This window comes from Gadus morhua, chromosome 11 (genome assembly GCF_902167405.1).
Source record: "Gadus morhua chromosome 11, gadMor3.0, whole genome shotgun sequence".
NCBI classification, from domain to species: Eukaryota; Metazoa; Chordata; class Actinopteri; order Gadiformes; family Gadidae; genus Gadus; species Gadus morhua.
This window is the reverse complement of record NC_044058.1, coordinates 10,833,323-10,854,743: the sequence shown is the minus strand read 5'-3', so window position 1 is coordinate 10,854,743 and position 21,421 is coordinate 10,833,323. Positions and strand designations below refer to the sequence as shown.

Genomic DNA, 21,421 nt, shown 5'->3' with positions numbered 1-21,421 from the left:
TCTATAGGAATCGGCAAACAACAGTTTTCTGATTTTTCTTTTTTTCTTATTTTCTTTATCTATTCAATGAAAGTAATTATACAAAGCTAGCTTTGATGTAACGTGCATCAGAGGTGGTACATTCCCCTTTATGGTGCTGTATGCCTGATCCTTGCCCACAGTCTTCTCTCTCTCTCTGTCTGTCCACCTCCGCCCCCAGAACGCCATTGTGCCCTTCAAGGAGCTCTGCGGCCTGTCAGCGGTGGCCAACCTGAAGCAGTGCATCCTGGCACTCTGCCCCAGGCTCATGGGCCCCGACGGTAGCCCCCTGCTGCTGTTCGACCTCGGTGACCAGTACCCCAACCTTGAGGCCCAAGGCGTGCCCCCTGAGGTCCTCAAGAAGGTGGTCACCACCTATGAACTGGTGAGTAGCCCACGAAAGTAACCACTATGGGGTTAAAGTAGACCTTTTTATAAACACGACAGTATCATAATTAATAATAATAATAATAATTATAATAATAATGATAATGTATATATTTTAAACACACAGAAAAGCTTCATATAGATACAGTCAAAGGTAAAAATCAAAACCAATAACATTATTTGTATGCATTGAGATGGACCTGGAACGTTCATCATGTGAAGTAATGAATTGGTAATAATGCACATCAAAGCGTGCATTACGGTTCACGGTTAGCCTAGTCTTGCACCGCGGCACTCCTGCTTGGGACCTCTGGTCTTAATGCTTTGGATGTTTGTTTTGTGGTGATTGTTCTGGAAATGCCTTGTGTGCCTTGTCCCCGACCACTTTCAGTCTTTACATTGGTGTTCACATTTGCTCCCTGATAGCCAAATAGTACAACAACGGTTAACCAGTCACCGATTTAATGACTTGGCTAACATTGGCATGCTTCACGTGTCTGCTGTGGCTGGCCAACAGGTAGCAAAAGATAACGTCAAAATAAAAGCCTCTTTGTTCCAGGTGTTTTGATTGACGGCTTTGGCTGTGCATCATTGGCTTGGAGATGGCTTTAGGTGCTGGGATAAAACTCTTTGCTTGATTAATAGCCGAAACCGTGTGTGCACATAGAGGGGAAGGGTACAGCAGTTCTAGGCCATATGAAGCTGTGTTATGTAAATAAATAAATAAAATCAATGTTCACCATGGGCTGGAGTTATGTAACATGTCACCGGGGCTGCTGGGATCCAAAGCCATTATCCATGGCACATCCTGTTCCCTCCTATTGATTCTCCCACATTGTTCCTTTGAGCATGGCCACTGTTTTTGCTTTCATAAGGTTTGATGTGGAAATCCCCCCCCAAAAAAACAACTAGATGAGAGGAGGTGAACAATAAAGAGAAGACGCATGCAAAGATTGTCCATGTCAACAGAATTGAATATCAGGATATGTTAAACTGTTTAGATACAGACAATGTTCTACTATATTAATTTCAACAAGATTCCAACAGCGCAGAGAACAGCAGCGATCTCTCTGTCCCTGTTCACTGTCTGTGCTCTCGCTCTATTGTTATTCAGCGTGACGTTCAACACAAGCCAAACTGTGGAGAATATCATAACTAATGTGGAAGACTTAGCAGCTTTGAGCATGTTTTAACCTTTGCTCTTGCCGATAGCAATTTAACTACTATAACACATCCTTAGAGATCTGGTAAATACTGAAGAATCAAGACCTCACTCCATGGCATCTCAACAGGATTGAATGTGTTCTCAATGTATGGTGCTTCTTTAGACGGTTATAGAGTTGCGTCACACTTTTGCATAGCAGTGCGGGGTCTCCTGAATATTCAGTAACCTCACACATGCCTGACACACTTGTTTGAATCCCAGCTGTTGCTGAATATCGGGCACATTAGCGAGTCGCAGAGTAGAACAAAAGCAAGAACACCCTTCATAGAGAGGCTGTCGTTTGCAACACATCAGAAAGGTCAGAGGTTGCGCTGACTGTTAAAGTCATTAGCATTCCATTAATAGTCACTCCTCTAATGGGCTGTTAATGCCAGTCCACGGATATCTGATTCTGAAAAGTAATTTTGGGTGTGGAGATACAAACAGATATTTTATGCGCAGTGGAGCCCAGAAAATGTCTTGCGGAGCATTGCCACTATGAAAAGTGGTATTAGAGAAGTATTGCGCCTCTATAACTATCATTAACTAATGACAAAATACAATTGTCATTTATATTTTTCCCCTAGTCTTAACGCGACTCCCTGCTGGGAATATGCTGTGAGAAAAAAAGCCCATGCACGACCACGATTATGGACTTGCCAAGTTATGATTTATTTAGTGTTGCTGTGTAGCAGTATAGCTTTTACTGTCATGGCAGCGCTCGATCGGCATGCAGAGGGAGCATCTCGTAATGGGCGGAGGCTGACGAGACTTGGCAAGCGGAGAACGGTTAAGGTGCCCAAGGTGACATCAGCACCACCAGCACGACCCCCCCCTGCCCCACACCCACGACTCCACTCAGACTCAGAATGGGCAGAGGGATAATCGGCCCTGATGGAAAGAGTGCTGGGCAGTTCGAGGAAGGGAAAAGGGGAAAATGCTAGGTGTTTAGGGAACTAAATCAAATAAACGAAAGGTGGGCTGGGCTGGCTTGAGAGGCTCATAGCCATGGCGGGGCGAGGACGTGCATGGGGGGAGGTTGGCTATCAGATAAAGAGACTAGAGACTCTGAAGACTGATGACCAAACAACATAAGGGCTGTAGGTAATGGCTGGAGCGACGCGGTGAGAGAGCCATCTGGAGTTACAGGGGATCTGTGATCGTAAGCCGGTCTGAGGATGGGCCTGCTCTGGCGTCCAATGCCCTTTCGGCATTCGGAGTTAACAACCACAAAACTAGTCCAATGTCAGTATTGGGCAATATGGTCCAATTTCTGAACTGTTTCAACGAGTGCTGAAAAGAAAGAGAAACGTCCCAAAAGAAATATTATCAACTGAAAAATTCCCAAACTGTAACCACAGTGGCGTGCTCAGCCGGGTTTAGATTTGTCATTGTTTAATGGTTTGATTAGCCACTAAAGCCTGCTTGGTCCTCTGTTGAAAAGAGCCTGAATGTTATAATAATAAGGCATAAAACTGTCCTTCTGTGAATTCCTATTCAATGAAGTCAACTCCAACGATAAAGAACGGGCCTTGTCACTCGACGTATTCAGTTAAAATCCACACCAGGCAAACGGCTCCGACCTTGTTTAATGCCCGCTAATGTGGCCGGCGAACACACTTATCCTCTAGTCCGCGGAGGTGTAGCGTAGTCCGCCCACTCGCCTCTGTTCGACCCCTTTAAATACATTTTAAGAGGCAGCGTGTGCCAGCCAGACGGTAATTTCTTCCCCCCACCTTCAGGGATATAATTACCATGCGCACGACAGCCCCGCCGGCCGGGGAAGTGCAGCTGCGGTGGAAACGTCAGCACGCAGCAAAGTAAATCCCGCTGTAAAAAAAATGTGACCTGGTGGGGGAGGGGGGACACACTGGGTGGGCAACACGTCTGACAACACATTGCCGATGCTGCATGCATAGCCTCGTTTTAGATGCAAACAACACTCCAATGCGTTTCATCCTGGTGAGCCTTATTCAGTCTAAAAGCAGCACTGCGCTTTGCGTCTGTGCTGCAGTTTTTGCAAGTTGTGGACGCCAGTGGTGATTGCTCAGGATAATCCAGTTTAAAAGAAGATCCCTCCTTTCGTGTTGACCAAATAATAATACATGAGGAAATTTAGAGGAAGGAAATAACGGAAAGACTACAGGGGTTACTATAAATACACACAGGGACCTCTTCTGTTACGTAGTGGTAGGGTGTTGTTTGATTGCAGTTCCCTGGGTTCATAAAAATCGACTCAAGTATATTTTAGAGCCCTTTATTCCAGTTACAGTCCTAGCGGGCTTCACACTAGTACACGGTAGATGACGCCCCCTCACACCAAGTACTCAAGCGAGAAAGAGAAAATCTCCCCAAAAGCCAGAGTGAGGTAGAGATCCTTCCAGGGATAGACAGGAGAGCACTGGGTTTGCAGACACTGAATATCCTATCAAGAATATTCCTTGCTTAAAAGTATCGTAGTCCTAGTAGTAGGCAAAGATAGTCTAGTGTCTAGGCTGATTCACTCCTAACTGAAAGGCACCGGGTTCGATCCCCAATGTCACCATCCTACCTGGTTGGCGCATGTATCCAAAATACATTTTACGTTTATTTGGTTAAAAAAGTCTTGTAAATGAGGCCGTATAACAAACAGTTTGATGTTAAGGTAGTGTATGTGAACGTGTGGATGAACCTAAGGTGACAAGAGCGAGAGCATAAGTCATGTGCTGAGTGATCTACATACGGTATGAGGCAGGTCGTCAACTGTGTTTTCATGCCCCCCCACCTTCTACTAAGGGTGTGCTCGACTTAAAGTCACATCAGATTCGTCAGGCCAGATCTATCATCGACTGATCATAAAGGATTTGTTTATATATATTTGTCTCGATGATGCCTAATTTTTGGACTTGTGTGTTGTTTAAATGCTTGAAAAAACAGAATCACCCGTCTTCTCAAGGTCTCCCCAACTGTCTGTAGGCGCAGTATGCCTTTACCAACAATAGAACCTTTCTCCATGTAACGATGTAAACGTCCGTTCATGTTTTCTGCATTCAATTTCACAGATAATCTAGGCTACTATTAGACTTGTATACCTTAATATAGACAGTCATTCATGTAACACATCGATAAAATCAACACCTAAGAGACTGCAGAAGGGTTTGAGTGAAAAGAAGAGTTGGAATTGGAATGTTTATCCAGATATTATGTTTACTTCTAGACTTACGGCCTATAATGTGCTCTACTTAGAAGAAATAATGATTGGATAATGCCAATGCCAGTACACAAAGTGGATATCAAACAAGACATTTCAAACAAGGGACATTTATTGAAAGAAGTACATAACGCAGCAAATTACACACAGAAGACTGAAATCAAACCGCCAGCCCCACAAAAAAAAACATTGCACAACCAATGGGCTTTTTTCCCCCCAATGCTGCGGTACCCCTCAGTCAGCAGCCCTGTCCTCCCAGTGGAATGTCCCGCTGATGCAAATGCACAATCTTCCCGACACAATCCCCCCCGACCTAGCGGTCCGACTGAAGTCCACGTCGGCTTGGTGTCTTCCCATTGAAGATTTCAATCTGTGAAGATCAAGGTTGCCCATCTTTTACTACCCGTGTGACCCGCTCCCTGTCGTAACGTAAAGAGACGGACTGGCCTGCTGGCCCGGCCCGGCCCTGTGCTGCAGGGACATGCTGAACTCCTCCGCAGCCCCGTTCCCTCCCTACACTAATGCAAACAGAAGGCTGAGCAGCTGAGTCACGGCCGGGAGGTCTGAAGGCACTAAGATGCATCTATTTTTAAATGTATATTTAGTATTTATCCTCTCTCTGAAGTCGATCAGACAACTTTGGTCTGACTATGACTGTATGAATGGGACCGCTTTAAGTGTGTGTGTGTGTGTGTGTGTGTGTGTGTGTGTGTGTGTGTGTGTGTGTGTGTGTGTGTGTGTGTGTGTGTGTGTGTGTGTGTGTGTGTGTGTGTGTGTGTGTGTGTGTGTGTGTGTGTGTGTGTTTATATATTTTATACACTCATACACACACTTCACCAGCTCTGCCAGCTTGTTTGGAGCAGTTGGGAGTTTAGGGCCTTCCTCAAGGGCATCTTGATACCGGCCGTGAGGACCAAAGAATGGTACCGGAAACCTTCTAGTTGCCAGGCAACATGCCCCCCCCCCCCCCCCCCCCCCCTTAGGCTGGTGCTAGAATCAAATATTTTGTCATGTGCACATTAACTCAACAACAGCAGGCACAGATTGCAAATTCAATGCATGATTCCCAGGCTTCCTCAACAAAGCAAACAAGTAATCAGAACAAACCGTAAAAAAAAATGGAATAAACGTTGAATTAACATATTTCAATCGTTACAAAGAAATAATGAGAATATGTACACATATTGTTACTTAAATAGCAACGTGCATTATGCTGTTTAGTTATGTTTACATTTGGTTGGGAGTATTATTGAAAGCAATATGTAGAGATATCTGTAAATTGGTGATACCCAGTTGTTTAATTCCAAATTCATCATTGTACGTTCAGAAGAGGGGTTCCCTGCGTTAGCTTTTATTTTCCATTAGCCAATGTGATGCTGAGTTCCAGTGGCCTAGCCCCTGTTGAAGACTATAATTTGTCTACAAACACACATTGGATTAGCAGGCCACCTGTGATGCGACAACACCCCAGATACGCAACTTATCTCGTCGTATCCTTTCTAGTAAAGCGACAGATGGGTAACAGAGCCGGTGTGTGTGTGTGTGTGTGTGTGTGTGTGTGTGAAGGGTACAGGTGTGACGATGTGTCAACAGTTAAGCAGTCTCATTATGTTGCCTGGGGGGAGAGACGGGTCCCTGAACCTGTTGGTTAGAGTCCGGTTGCTCCTGGGTGATAACATGTGTGACCGTTTTTGGCCGGGATGGCTGACAACCCCCTGGTCCTCCTCCTAACATTGCTGGACAATATTTTCCTTAAGTCTCCCACATCAGAAGAGCACCAGTAATGCAAAGCCTTTTATCACAGTGAGCCATTAGCTCAGAGTAAAGTAAAGATACCAGCTTGCCCTGTTGTAGCCTTTATTACACCCTTAGTTTCTCTGAGGATGTGCACTTAGAGGTCTTTTACATGGTGTGCTGCCGGAAATTAAAAAGAAAATGGATTCTATCTCATCCCATCTAAATTAAGTCAGAATTAAAGTAAGTCAAACGAATGCCCTTTGGAGAAGAGTCGCTTATAAGACTCTGTAAACCCAACTGGTTGTCTGTATGGGGTACTAAGAAATTTGTTTTTTAAAGGCTTAATATAAGCCCGATGCGTGCTAGAGCAAATATCCAGGGGCACTTGGAGACAAAAGGAAAGGCTGATGATATTGTTTAATGGAGAGTTTAGTTGCTGACAGCACACAGAGTAATCCATTAACTCCACTGAAACCTGATTAATCAATAAACAATAGAGTCAGGGGAAGCCTGTGGGACGGTAATGGAGCGCTTACATCCTGGAAAGTTTGGCCTGGGCACAAATCTCGATTTCTTTCAAGCTAATGGACAATTTTCGATTCAAACCTAGATTTCTACGAAGACCAAAATATATGCTCCATCGTTTGAAGCAACTAATGAACCCCTTTTTTTCTACTGGATAAATGGGGAGCATATATTTTGCTATGTTATATGTAAAGGACAATGATAAGAAAGAACTGAAGAAAATGATGCTGCCAAAGTTACCTGCTTTTCTGCAGGTGCTTATGCCGCTTTTCCACCGACAGTATCAGCTCAACTCGCCACGACTTAGCGCAGCACGACTTGATTTGGTTCCAGGCACGTCGTGTTTCCATCTAAAAAAGCAGCTCTTCAACATGGGCGGGTCGAATAAAATTACTTCTTCAACGTGGGCGCGTCGCATGGCACGCGACACATAAACAGACAGGGCTACAGAAAGGAGCATATCCACCTCTGTCAAGGTCCACGGCGTGTTCTTGCGCGCTGATCCTGAAGTGTTCAATAATCAATCACTATTGTTGTCTGAACGCTGATGCTACTATTTAAAGATGGTAGTGTCGTGCCGAAAATGGAATCCCCGTCTGAAGTCGCACCTCCTCTTCGCTTTTTTCATCTGTGCTGTGGTTACATGAATTTACAAGTCTTACATGTATTACTTGTAAACTATTACGTATTTTAGTGCCCTCGTAGTTCATTATCATGAATGTGACATCTTGCGTTGTAGGTCGCCTATAAAATGTAACATCGCTTTATGTGACAAGTTGCTCATCTTGTGATTATATGATATAAACACTGCTATAACGCGGAGAGGGGCTGCGATTTGAGACGAGGATTCCATTTTCGGCACAACCCCTGGTATCGGAAAACAGGCTCGGATGACAACTAATTTAGCGAAAACAGAAGTAAAAACTATGTTTTTGTCGGTCTCCCAAAAAAACTATATGAACGTTCTGCTCTGCTTCAAAAACAGATTTTGAACGCAGTCTTTTCATGACTTTATCTAGTAAACTGTCTTTTTGGATTGTAACATGGCCCCTCCTTCCCAGAACTCTCAGTCCAAAACGCGTTTCTTAAATTGTGTTTGAATCCCATTTGAAACAGTGAGTTCACTGACACTTTAAGGCGGATCTGCATGGTCTGGAACTTTCATAAATCTCCTATTTTGAGGTTCAGCAATTTCACTAACCGTCGGGACAGTAAAAATGCAATTGAATTGCATTTTTACTGAAAAATGAATTAATTAAATCAAAGAATTCACCCAGCTCAATGTACTGTGGTAATGACCATCGCTGTGGCACTACCTAAGACCACCTGCATAGAGGGGATGTCTTCTGTCCAGGGCTCAATCTCCTCAAAGGTGAATCCTACTTCCTCATTGGTCTCTACGCCGGTGCTTGTATATCTTCTTGAGAACGCGTGATTCTTAGCATGTGCAAAAAGTCACACAACTCTGGCCAATCTTTATGATGTGACCACGAAGTGTTGTACACACCAACAAATATGCAAACGTCCTCCACTAGTTTCTATCACAAACTAACCAGAGAATGTAGCGTGACAGGCTGTATGTCGCCCTATGACGTTAAACTGTGTGGACCGAGCCACACTGCTGGAGTGTAATTCAGCCTAGACCACCACTATGACCGATGTAGTGTGATGATTTCTTTTTTGAAGCCCCTGAATCGTCTGTTCGTCATCATTGATTGTCGAGATCAGTCTTTTATTTCTAGTTTGAGGGGCGTTTCTGAACGCCTTGGAATTGAATATTTGAATCTGTTCACCAAGACCCCCTGCTGTGTAGAATCTGCGCAGGCACTGCTCCACTGCATAATCGTCCGCATGTTAATCAGTCGCAGCGCCTTCAAAACAAGCCTGCTTATATCACGTTGTATCAACCACACGGGCTAACTGCTCATGCCCCTTAAATGATACGCTTTCAAATGGTTCTCTGCCCTTCTGGGGGGGTGGTGGTGGTGGTGTGTGTGTGTGTGTGTGTGTGTGTGTGTGGCTGGCCTCTTTAATAAAAAGCAGTCGACGCGACCGGATGAGAATAACTTGTCTCCTTCCTGAGTCGTCCTTCCCTCCAATTTACCAAACGCGGCCCAGCTGCCTGGCCCGGCCGCGCGTCCGTAATAACAGCCTGTTGTTCAGCCTCCTTCCTGGGTCACCAGCTGAACATCCAGCCCCGTCGCGCTGGGGAGAGGAGTTGTGGTCAGGGGGAAGCAGTTGCACGCAGATGGAAAAAGTATTCATGTGGGTCTCTCTCTATCTCTATCTCTCTCTCTTTATCCAGATGATCCAAACGAGCAGGACTCTCCTGGAGAACTCGGAAGCCGTCCACGAGAGAATCCTGCAGACTCAAAAAGCGGGTAAGACGCCGTGACAGCACATGTGGACAACAAATCCGAAAAATAATACTATACAATACATACTTGTTCATCACCGCCCCGAGGCCAGAGTGCAGTGTGTCTGAATGGTGTCGGCTCAGCAAAGACACCGCTGATTATAGCGCTCCCCTCAGTGTGGTCCACGTATTAACATCCCCTTCATGTTCATGTATATCAGCCGGTGCTTCCTCTCTTTGTCGGGGTGTGTTTGATTTGGCACCCGTCCTCCTAATTAAAATGTATTGTGTGTTGTGCAGAGGTCTGAAGAGCAGGGTGGGTGGAGGTAACATCTAGGGGGCCGGTGAGGCGAGATGAAAGGGGGCCGCAGATGGTGGTCCGATCTATGCTAGCTCTCCCCTTGTTCTCATGCAGCCAACTACAAGATAACCTGAACGCACGCAGCCACGCACGCATACTTACCCACTCATTCACTCTCTCGTATTCATGTGTTAGTCTCCCTCTCTCTTGGACATGAATGAAAGAGAATTATTCACAAGAATCCGGGTGTATGTTTCCCCGAAATCCTTTCTAGAAGGCTAGGATTTGATTCAGATGGATTATATCAATGCCACGCTCTCCTTTTCTGAACCTGACATCCTGTATGCTCCGCGACGAGGAGATTTCCAGGAAGTCCTAATCGGGGTCTCTGATACAGCTCTTTAGGAACCTCACTTCTTTGTGTTTGTAGTGGTTGGTTTCCCACTAGACATCATATCTGTGTATATCATGATTGATCGATTAGTAATGGAGCACGTCGATATTGTTGACAGCCTGAAACACACACAGTCCACTTCAAAGCAGCCCGGGGGACATGAAACTCTGCGCGCTCGCTCATTAGCCTCGCTGGCATTAGCATGTCGGCACGCTCACAGAATATTGCGCCCACGAGTTGCCTTACGCAGCCAAACGCATTTTCTTCGCAAAATGCGGCAACGTCTCTAGTTTATGATTGATTCCTTCTTATGAACTTAAAAAATGCTGTTGCGAGGGGATTCATCTCTGGGCTGTTTTGAATGCATGAGGTTTGTAAATCTTTGCGGGATGGTGTGGTTTAAGAAAAACCCTGCTTTCAACTCCTCTGTTCAACTCAGCTATCGTGTGTTTTGTATTTCCTTGACCTTTATAATCCCTGATGCATGGCGGGCTTTGTTTTCTTACCATATCTTTTTTTTATTCATGAAAGAAGGAAGTTTATGTAGAGAGGAACTGAAAAGTTTTTTAATCTGAAGATCCATGTTAAATTATCTTGTTTTAGTTCCCTCTGGTGAGGCCAGATATGCTAAGCTTGAAGGATCAGTATTTAATGCCTGGTTTCCTCCACCCAACTGTGGGGATGTCTGTTGAAATTGGCCTTCTTTCTGGCCTGTCACAATGTGTCATATTTAATGGGGTCGGAGATTAGGATAATCCAGGCCTGAATTATTAGGAGGGAAGGAGCTACAGAACCACACCTTACTGTTGGAGTGGCCTTTTAGACTGTCTAGTAACATATACACACACACACACACACACACACACATACATATGTACATGCATACATATGTATGTACGTACATACGTACATATGTAGATTTGTACATATGTACGTACGTACATAGTCTACACGTACGTGTAGACTGGGAAGGAGCGGATAATGTATGTATGTACTGTAATGTACATGCGTACATTATCCGCTCCTTCCCAGTCCAGTGTTACACAAGGTTAATCCAGAAGGCCCTCTGGGAGTGCGGAGGCAGGAGGGACGAACTGAATGAATGAAACAAAGACAGCCATTATTGCCGGGGCTGGGTTTTATTGGCTTTACAGATGGATAACGTATCAAATATTCATGGAGTTCATTGTCCTGTCACATGGCGGAGGGGAGTTAGGTGCGCTGTATTCTGTAAAAACCAAGAGCGCCGGGCAATATCGCACCGTCATTTCTATTCATTATGGTGTTCATACACTTCCCAGATCTCCACTGAAGACGTTGAGCACCTAGAGGGCAGGGGCGGACCAAACGCAACACCCTTGAATTTCGCTGTAAATACGTATTTCCAGATAAAACCATCGGTGTAAGGGCGGGGAGCAGTGTAGGGTTCCGTTGGGAGGCAGCTCTGTTTTTATTGGTTGAAATGTTGTGTCAGGCTCCTTGGATTTGGTGATGTCATCACAACAATGAGGTGATTTCAGGCCAAGTTAGTAGACAAGGTCAAACATGCTGATTACATGTCTTTGAAATATGCCATCTAATATGCCATCTATAGAAAACACAGCTCTATATACAGTGTTCCCAGAAACATATGGTGAGGAAGATATTGTTTGAAGAAGTGGATTTTTGCTCTTGAATGCTTCATTAGTCAACTAGAGCCAACTAGCTGTTGTTTTTCAAAAGAGCCAACGATATATTATGCTGTACATGTCGACTTGTATAAATGGCTTGATGAATAACTTCTCAATATGGGCCATTTTAAACAGGGTTCAGGAGACAATATGAAAATGATGCATGATAAATTGTTGTCCTACAAAGAGACATATTCATTTGTAATCTGAAATCAGCTCGACCAATTCAAAAGGCAACTGTTGGAAAGTAGGCCACAACATGGCAGATTAATACACTTGAACATTGATTTACTTGAGCATTGATTTATTGTGTGTGTGTGTTTATGTGTCGCAAGTAACGCAAAATATGTTTTTTACTTGAGTTATACATGAGTTTAAACTCTGAACAGCATGTTGTTTTCTGAGTCGTGTGACCCTTAACCAGCCAGTGGAAGGTTACGGAAGCCATGCCCGCTGCGAATAACCGTGAATATCCATCAGACTGCTTAGGAAGAGCCAGCTCTTGTGGTGTGTGTTATTTATGAGTCAACAGAGCTAGCCGGGAAACACACACACACACACACACACACACACACACACACACACACACACACACACACACACACACACACACACACACACACAGTGTGTTCTCTGTTCCTGGATCTCACTGTGGCTCCATTGGCATTCATCACAGTTGGATGGTTGCACCTTCACAGCAGACTAACAAGAAGAGCAACACACAGATGCCGCTCAGCACTTCAATGTGTTTCGGCTGCCGCTGTGGCCATATTGGGCGCTCTGAATCCTGTGTTAACACTACAAATATGTATTATTTTGGTTTCCGAAACTCTTTATTGTTTTTTGCACAGAAATGATGCATACACAATTGTTAATGAAGAATACTGTTGTGCTTATGTTTTCTCGAGCACGCCTGAGTTACGAACATTAGCGTTAATATGAACTGACCTTTCAGGCGAATTTCAGCCACATTACATGGCTAGCCTAGTACTAGCCCTTTTCAAACCTCAGTATGTATAACCTCCACCAAACCATTCGCAAACACATACCCATATCAAACACACATACATAAATGTAACCTTCTCTAACCTAATACTTTACCTAAACCATCTCTAACCTATTCTTAAAACCTCATACCGTAACTGGACCACCTCTATCCTAATATCTCAACTTAAAACCAAATAATTTAACTTAACCATCAATAACCTGACACCATAACCTAATCTCTAACCTAATACTTCTGCCAAACCCTTTCTACTGCATCAGGGGACCAATACAGTGGTTCCTTGCATTGCAGGAGTCTGACCATACTGTCATGAGCCCTTCTCCTGACGCGGTCTTGCTTCCTCGTTGACTCTCGCTGGCCCCCGTCCTGGACTCCACTGAAGCTTGGCAGTCCAATGACGGCTACTTGTTGATCTCCCCATGGTGGTGTCACTCACCTCAGGGGTGAGGTTTATTTTCCTGCGGCTGGGCGGATGAGAGCGGTCATCGGTCTCTGGTCCGTTTCTTCGCTAGCGCAGATCCATCACGGGGCTGTCAGGCGGCTTCATGGTGCAGCGGCTGTCTGGCGCCGTTAGCGACCAGCTTTTCTCACAATGAGCGGTCCCCTCTGCCCGCCAGACTCCATCACATGTTGCTAGGTAACCCTTTGCTGGGAGGGTGCCTGTGTGTTTTTGTTTGTGCCTGTCTGTCTCCAGTACAGTCATGCTTAGGGTGCATTAAGCGTGAACACACTGCTCCAGGGCATTGGATTTGTTTTTGCTGAAATAGCTAGGGGAGAAAATAAAACCACGGGTGTGTGTCATCAGGCGCCGTTGCTGTTTAGCACCTGATGATGTAAAACGACAGCTGCGATGCATCTTATTTTCCCGCCTCTTTGCTTCTCCAATAACCGCTCACTTTTCTTGGCTCAGAAGGGGTTCTCACTTTGTCATGGTTCCATAGAAGCCGAGGAACCCGGCGTCTCGGAGAAAGCATCCATCTTTCTATGTGTACGAGTAGGATGTGTGTGTAGTCTCTCCTTCTCCATCTCTCTCTCTCTTTCCCCAAGCCTCTCTCCCGTTGCCAAGACAACGTCATCAGCAACATGAGTGGGCATGGCCTGACCCAAATGTGACCTAAATGCTGCGGTTGTGCATGCCCTTGGTCTGCACATAAGATGCATGTGTACCTAGCCCCCTTAGTGTTTCTCAGTGTGGTTTATCTCCTGTTCTGTTGCGGTGTTTAAACCGCACTTCAATAATAACCTGCCTGACCTCACCGCACATCCTAACATAAGTTCAGTCATGCAAGAGACAAGGGGAGGAACAGAAAGAGAGGGAGGGAGGTCGGAGGGGAGGGAGAAATGGAGAGAAAGGGAGACATTGAGAGAAGGAGAGATGGGGAAGATATGGAGAGGGAGGAAAGAGATAAAGAGAGAGGGGTAACAAACAGAGGGGAGCTCTGTCTCCCCGGAGGGAATGGGTAAGAGAGAGAGGGAGAGAAATGGAGAGGAAGAGAGAAATGAAGGGAAAGAGAGCCAGCATTTGATGGAGAGGGAGAAAGAAATCAGGGGAGAGAGAGATGATGGAAAAGAGAAACTGATGCAGCAATAATGGAAGAGGAATAAACAGTGGACAGGAGGCGGGCAAGCTCATCGAGGGACAAATCCCTCCGCTGTCTGCGATCTTGAAGCTCATCCACCGTCCAGGACCAGCGTGTCTGTCTGCCCAAACCACCACACTCGACTGCCTCTTTCTCTCTTTTCCCTCTCTTTAATTTCTCTCTGCTTATGGAGTCCTTTCCTTTCCTCTGACCTTTGTTTTTTTGTATGTGTCTTTGCTTTCCTTTCCTCTTATTGCAACTCCTTCAATACTTTATCCCTTTTCAGCAGAGAACAAGCCTCAGGTTAACCTTGTGCAGAAGGACACGACCGTCCATAGTGGAACATTGCAGAAGCTCCTCTGATCTTCTTCCCCTTCCTTCTTTCCTCTCCTCCAACTCTTCCTCCCGCTCCCCACCTCCTTCTCTCACCCCCCCCTCCCCCCATCATCCAACCTCCATCCCCACCAACCCTTCTTCCCGCTCCCCAACCAACTCTTCCGTGACACCTCCCTCCCCTCCACTCCTCCTCCCTCTCCTCCTCTCCCTCCTGCAGCGATGGAGTTCCACGAGAACCTCCAGGAGCTGGCGGTGAAGGAGGGTCTGAAAGGGAGGAAGCTCCACAAGGCGGTGGAGAGCTTCACCTGGAACATCACCATCCTGAAGGTACGGGCAGCGGCCCCCTGCCAGCCGGCGGCACCCCCTCCATGTTAACAGAGGTTTCATCACACACTTTCCTAGAAACATAGCACTTACCTCCGCCCCCTTACTTCATAATGAACACAATTTACATTCGTAGTGAAAGGTAGGGGTGGGAAAAATATTCGATTCTTCGATGCATCGCGATTCTCGCTAGAACGATTCTGTCTCGATGCAGATAAATTAATAATCTGAAAAAAAAGAAAAAAAGATAATATATTTATTTATTCATTTTTGCCTGCTGCAACATTCTGTTCGCCAGAGAGGGATATTTTTTGTAATTGTAATATTATTTTATTTATCTTCAGTGTGTATTGGCCAATCTGATTTGTCTTGACATGATTGCGATTCAGCCTACGCAAGGCATCTAATTCCTCCTTCTAATTCAAGAGCAGCTTTTCCTTTAATGACATAGAAATTAAAGATTAGAAAGAAAATAAAACTGAAATCTATTTTTTGCATGCTTCCATATTGTCTTATAATGCAAGCTGCATTGATTATTGCATTGTTCATAGAAAGTCATATTTGTGACAAAAGCTTTCATAACATATGACATGACATATTAGGTAAGTTAATTAATCTGTTAATGTCTTTAATAATCATCACAAAAGTAGGAAATGATTAGCAAACTCTTGAGTAGCAAACACAGATGTATCTATATACTGTATCTTTGAAAATCACATATGGAAATGTGCATAAAAAAATTGTTGCATCGATAATCGCTTCAGAATCGAATCGTTGACCTCATAATCGGAATCGAATCGTGAGGTGCCAAGAGTTTCCCACCCCTAGTGAAAGGGGAGTTCAAGTATTACTGTGGTGAAAGCAAATGTAATGTAGCGTCGCTAAATGTTGATAAAAGGTCTAGGTCCATTCGTAAAACAAGATGACTTTCATGTATCTCATCTTAGAATGATATGAGAAGAAATGGATGTAAGAATGAGGCGGATCGGACGGTGGACAGTTTGTCTCTGAAAGAACACTGAAGTTGAGGCATTCCGTGTCAAAGTGGACATGCCAGATAAATCACTCCTTCCATCCTGTGCCAAGCACATCAAGCCAACATATTTCCTTCTTTTAATAACACTGCAGTTCCTCTTGGAGGCGATTTTCCTCTATTGCACATCGACCTATTATGTTTGTGTATACTACTTAGGTGCCTGGAAAGGCCATAATGACTCCCATGTCTATTATTTGGAGTAACTGCAAGCTTTTCCCCTCTCTCTCTGGCCTACTTTACCACGGACATAACCTATTCAACAAAAAAAGTTTGAATAGAAAACAGGGCAACTTTAAAACACGGCAACAACATGTCCACTTCAATTCAATCCACAACAAAGGAGACACTAATGAATAATTAACTGCCCACTTTGTAGAAGGACGTGTCATTTCAGTAATAAATTCCTGGATTTATTTCAGGTTTCCGACAAAGGGCCTTCTTGCTGCCAGGGACGTTTGCCAAGCTAACTGCTCTATTTGTTTTGGTTTGTTTACCGTACCTTTCATTAACAACTCCACTGAATCCACAACCCCCAGAGCTAATTATCCATGACCTTGTGCGGCGTATGTATGCCAAAGTTTTTCAGAGGGTGTTGATTAAGACCACCTCCCAGGTACAGCCCTACAGCCCGAGCGGTAATTTAACCAGGGCACCCAGGGGAAACGGCGTGGCTTCTTGACAGTGTGTGGTACGGCTGCATATTTGATCAGGCTGCTGGGCATTGGTCCCTCCACTGCTGATCAAGGCCGCTGGAATACCACCTGACCTGGGGACTACTAAGGGTCCCTCCATGGGATGTCAAGTCTGGGTGGGGCTTGTTTATTAGGTGATCTAAATGCAGTATGGGATGTGTCTGTGCTGATTAGATACAATCTCCTTTATTCAGCGAGTCACAAGACAAACACTCAAGGGATCAAGTTAAGGGCAAAGTATACACCTTGATTACGCGCCTCAAATGACAAAATACATAGTCACACCTCAAATTACACTTCCACACGTAGCGCTACACACCTACGGCGGGCAGGACGGCCAGGCCGCCTGGTTAGGGCAGTTTACTTTTTGCCAACATTTTCTAGTTTGCGCTCAAATCTGTTAACGACATTCAATAAGTTGCTTTGGATGAAAGCAAGAGATAACTGAAGATAACGCTTCATTCATGACCAACGGGAAATTTGGTAATCGACATTCGTCTCAGAATGAGATGTAACCACATCCATTTCCGTGTCGACCCCTATGACCTCATGACCTTTTGACCTCTGCAGGGCCAGGCGGACCTGCTGAAGCACGCCCGGAACGAGGTGCAGGAGAACCTGAAGCAGATCCACTACGCCGCCCTGACCTCCAGCCTCAGCAAGGGAGGCCACGGCCACCCCCGCGTCTCCTCCGGCTCCTCCGAGTCCAGGAACGGCCGCGGCCTGCAGGTCATCCCGGAGAAGGCCTCCGCCGAGGACCAGCTCTCCGACCAGGACTTTTGAGCCGGTCGTGTTCTCCGGTACCCTACCCCTCCTCCGCTCCCACCCGCCCCCCCGCTCCAAAACCCCACCACCTCCTCGCCACGCCGCCTTTTGCCTGTTAGGAACCCTCGTACTTTGTAGCCCGACACTGAGTTCAACTACTCCCACCCCCACAGACACTTTTGGTTTTTGTACATTCCCGCCGTTGAGAACATTCCCAACGTCACACACTCATCCTTCTGAAAGCTCCTTAGAGGCGGGTTCAAAAGAACGGAGCCAGACTGATGTGGCATCCAAGGGAAACGTATAATCTGTATTTAGGATGATTCAGATGCAGCCTTCCAATAAGCTGGAGCAGTGAGTCAGCTGAAGACGGGTGTGACCTTGACAGCTCTGCTCAGATGGCGCCGCCTCACTGAGTCTTCACAGGGATCACCTGAATGCCAACGAGTACTTCCCCCGTCAAGGGAGCGAGGCGTCTCGGGGCGGGGGGGGGAACCTGGGACCTCTCCACTCTCAACCGCACTCTCACCACCGATAATTTACCGTTTAGCGTCTGTCGCCCCTGTTCTTCTGTACCACATCTCCACACCTCACTATTGGGGGAGCCGGGGGAAACCTTGGGAATCACGTAGCCATGGAGCCGCCTTAGCCAGTGGTGGCACACTCAAACCACCGGACTGGATCCTGGGCTGCAACGGGTCGAATCCGGGGTTCCACCGGAGCGGACTCTGGGTAGGAAGGGACCAGAGTCCTGCGGCTCGTCCGGACCGGATCCTTTTTTTCCGATGGATCTTTCAAAGCACAATTTTACTGAAGAGTATTTTTTTTTCTTTCTGACCAATCAGAGACTGGAGCTGTGAATGTAGCGGTAGGCAGAAAGGAAGGGGAAGGGGGGGGGGGGGGGGGGGGACAAGGTAAAAGAAGAAAAGTATAAAATAACCGATAAGAACCGTTTACAACACTGCACTTGTTTGTGTTCTTGTCTGCCAAATAGTATGCTATCCCTCGTGTACAGACGGAGTACCCTGGTCCTTTTCTTTATCCCTGACGTGCATTGTTTTATTAGTCTTATTGTAAACTTGGAAATACGATTTATTTTGTAAAAGATATGACTTGTTCATGGAAGAGAAAAGAAAAAGTAATTATTTTATTCTGTATAGAGCTCTTAATTTGGCAGGCGGGGAAACTTCTGAGGGGTGGGATGAGGAGAGGGTGTCGCAACAATGTGACCTATGACCTTTCCCACTGGAACGTTCCTTTGTGGAAACACTAGGAACAGTAGTAGAATGTAGTGTGTGTGTGTGTGTGTGTGTGTGTGTGTGTGTGTGTGTGTGTGTGTGTGTGTGTGTGTGTGTGTGTGTGTGTGTGTGTGTGTGTGTGTGTGTGTGTGTGTGTGTGTGTGTTCTCCAAGCAAACGCCCCAAGTGTCAAATATTAAACCAGCAACTTAAAGCAACCACAGAAAAGAGCTGGTGGCATGTGACCTTGAGCTCAACAACTAACTCAAAGATGTTTCTGTTTATTTTGTATTCATAACTTGAATTCATTCAAATGAATTATAGAAGAGATTGTGTTTTTTCTCCCATGGTATTTTCATTAAAAGACCCGATAAAGAATTGACTGCTTCTGTGAGCTTGGATGTCGTTTCCACAAGATTATTCCAGATGAAACCCGAAGAAATGCCTTATTAGCACTACATGTTTGGTCTCTGCTTAACCCATTCACACACCGGTATTTGAGAAGAAAAGTGAGTCTCCCTTCCCAATATCGACATAGTAGTGTCTTTAGTTCGCTCTGTTTCAAATGGATTACACAATGAGGAAATTTGAGTCGATCTAAAATAATTATTTTAAATATCTTTAAAGAGCAACGCTACAATCAAACTGCAGGCAAGACATTAATCCTTAATGAAATTTATTGGATTTCACTTAGTCACTGGATAAAAGCATCTGCCAAATGACTATAATTACAAAATAGATGGATGGAGATTAATATAAGCTTACAAAAAGCTAGACATTAGCTAACAAACACAAACACATTTAGCCGTGCCAAAAAGAGGCCTTGTGACTCATTACTGAACAGCCGGCTAGCGGCCTGTGAATATGTTCTCAAATGCACCATATTATCCTTCAACTTGTGTTCTACCATATGCTGTTTTCATTCCCTTTGCTTCTCATTAATACTCTGAACTGATGGACAAAAGTGTGTAATTTTAAGGAGCAGTTCCTATCTGTTTCTATTAGTGGATATAATGCTTATTTTCTCTCTCAATGTGAAAGAATACAGAACAACATGGAGAGAAAGAGAGACCAGACCAATGGAGAGAGAGGAGAGCTTTACATTACATCTTAAGTTTTGTTTTGTTTCCACGTTTTTGACTCTACTTTCCTGCCTAAACAGTGCTGAGGCATTGTTTGTGTAGCCTGAAGTATCTTCCACCCCCCCCCCATCCCTGACCCTCTTTAAGGCCATCACCCCTGGGCTGTTACCAAGACGAAAACACATGGGCCCCCTGCAACTGTCCCGTGACAGCCCGTACTCTAACTCAACCCTGTTGTCAAACATTTGTGGCTGAAGTACACGTGAGGAACACTCCACAGCCCACTTACCTCGCTGTTTACAGTCGTCTCTTACCCCCCCAACTTCCCCTCTCCCTGTCTCACATCCCCCCACCTTAAAGCGGAAACATCAACCACATTGACATGTGGTTCCTAGCCAGGCGTCACTGTTCGCGACACAGCTAATTTTTGGTAATCCGTTTCACATTGACTTGCACGTTTTCTCTTGACATGCTGTCATTGCGCTCTTGGCTCCTCTTCTCGCTCCACTTCAGCACTCCAGTGCGTGTTCGATGGCTTGTGCCCTGGCTCTCTGTGTGTTCACCAGCGCTGGGAATTAATTCCTCCTCGCGCAAGGGCGCTCAAAGTGGCTCAGCTCTCCATTCTGCCGCCGACGAGCACTTTTGACGAGCCACAGTTGCCTAGGCAACTGGATGGCAACACGTACATTGAGGCTGGTGTGGCATTATTTATTTTTCTATCTTCTTCTGAATTTGCCTGCAGTGCTTGATGTTGGAGCTGTGATGAGCTGAGGAGGATGGAGTCTCAAGTTTTTTCTTACAGGATGACCGCAGAGTACTGCAACAGGCGGCCTACGCATAGGCCCGCCTTAACAGTGTCTGTTAGGCTCCTTATCAAACATGACCCACATGCACTAAGCTATCGGTCGGGGTCTAACTAAAACCGTATAGCCTAGCAAGGCATGTACTGATGATACCCTATGAAACCATGAGGAAGCAACCTTTGTGTTCTACACGTACATCATACATCCTAGCCCTGGTTTCCCTCTCGGCAGGAAGTGGTGGGGGTCAACCTCGTTCTCCCTAATGCACTTTTAGAGTCTTCTGTCGGGTAATCACTTGTCACTGAATACCGAGAACAGTGTTTTAAGGCACTGGACAGAGCTCAACATGCACAGAGAGTAAGAAATATAAATACAACGCACTCGCTACAGGCGACAATAAGGGATGTCATCTCATGTTTTTTCTTTCTTGTGCATATGCAGTTGATTGAGCTGCATTAATCTCCATAGGTAGACACACTGAAGTTATAAAGGTAAAAACCTTATTTACGGTTGAATGTTATCTTGAGAATAGTACAACAATGAATTCAACTCAATAACCACTACATATACATTTGTATGAAGAATCCTGAGAAGAAGGATTGGCCGAGAGCCACAGGTTCAGTTAAAGTTAGGAGAAATATAGTGGGTTGTTTTATTAGAAGTACAAAAGCCCCTGTGGAGACCGGACTGGAGACGTGCTGGAGCGCCGTTGAGAAATCAGGCGACAGTGAGTGTTTGTCTGGAAGACATCAGTCTCACGGCGGGAACAGGAGGAGGC

The 21,421-nt window shown here is 45.4% G+C and overlaps 1 protein-coding gene across 1 annotated transcript in view; it reads left to right on the top strand.

The window, feature by feature from the left end:
- Positions 1–19,137, top strand: part of plcl2 (phospholipase C like 2) — a 44,275-nt gene extending 25,138 nt beyond the window's left edge. The window contains exons 4-7 of the mRNA XM_030369858.1: positions 200–403; positions 9,367–9,442; positions 14,922–15,031; positions 17,327–19,137. Coding sequence (XP_030225718.1) covers positions 200–403; positions 9,367–9,442; positions 14,922–15,031; positions 17,327–17,539 — 603 coding nt within the window. The 3' untranslated portion in view covers positions 17,540–19,137. The remainder of the gene's footprint in view (positions 1–199; positions 404–9,366; positions 9,443–14,921; positions 15,032–17,326) is intronic.
- Positions 19,138–21,421: the final 2,284 nt, after the last annotated feature.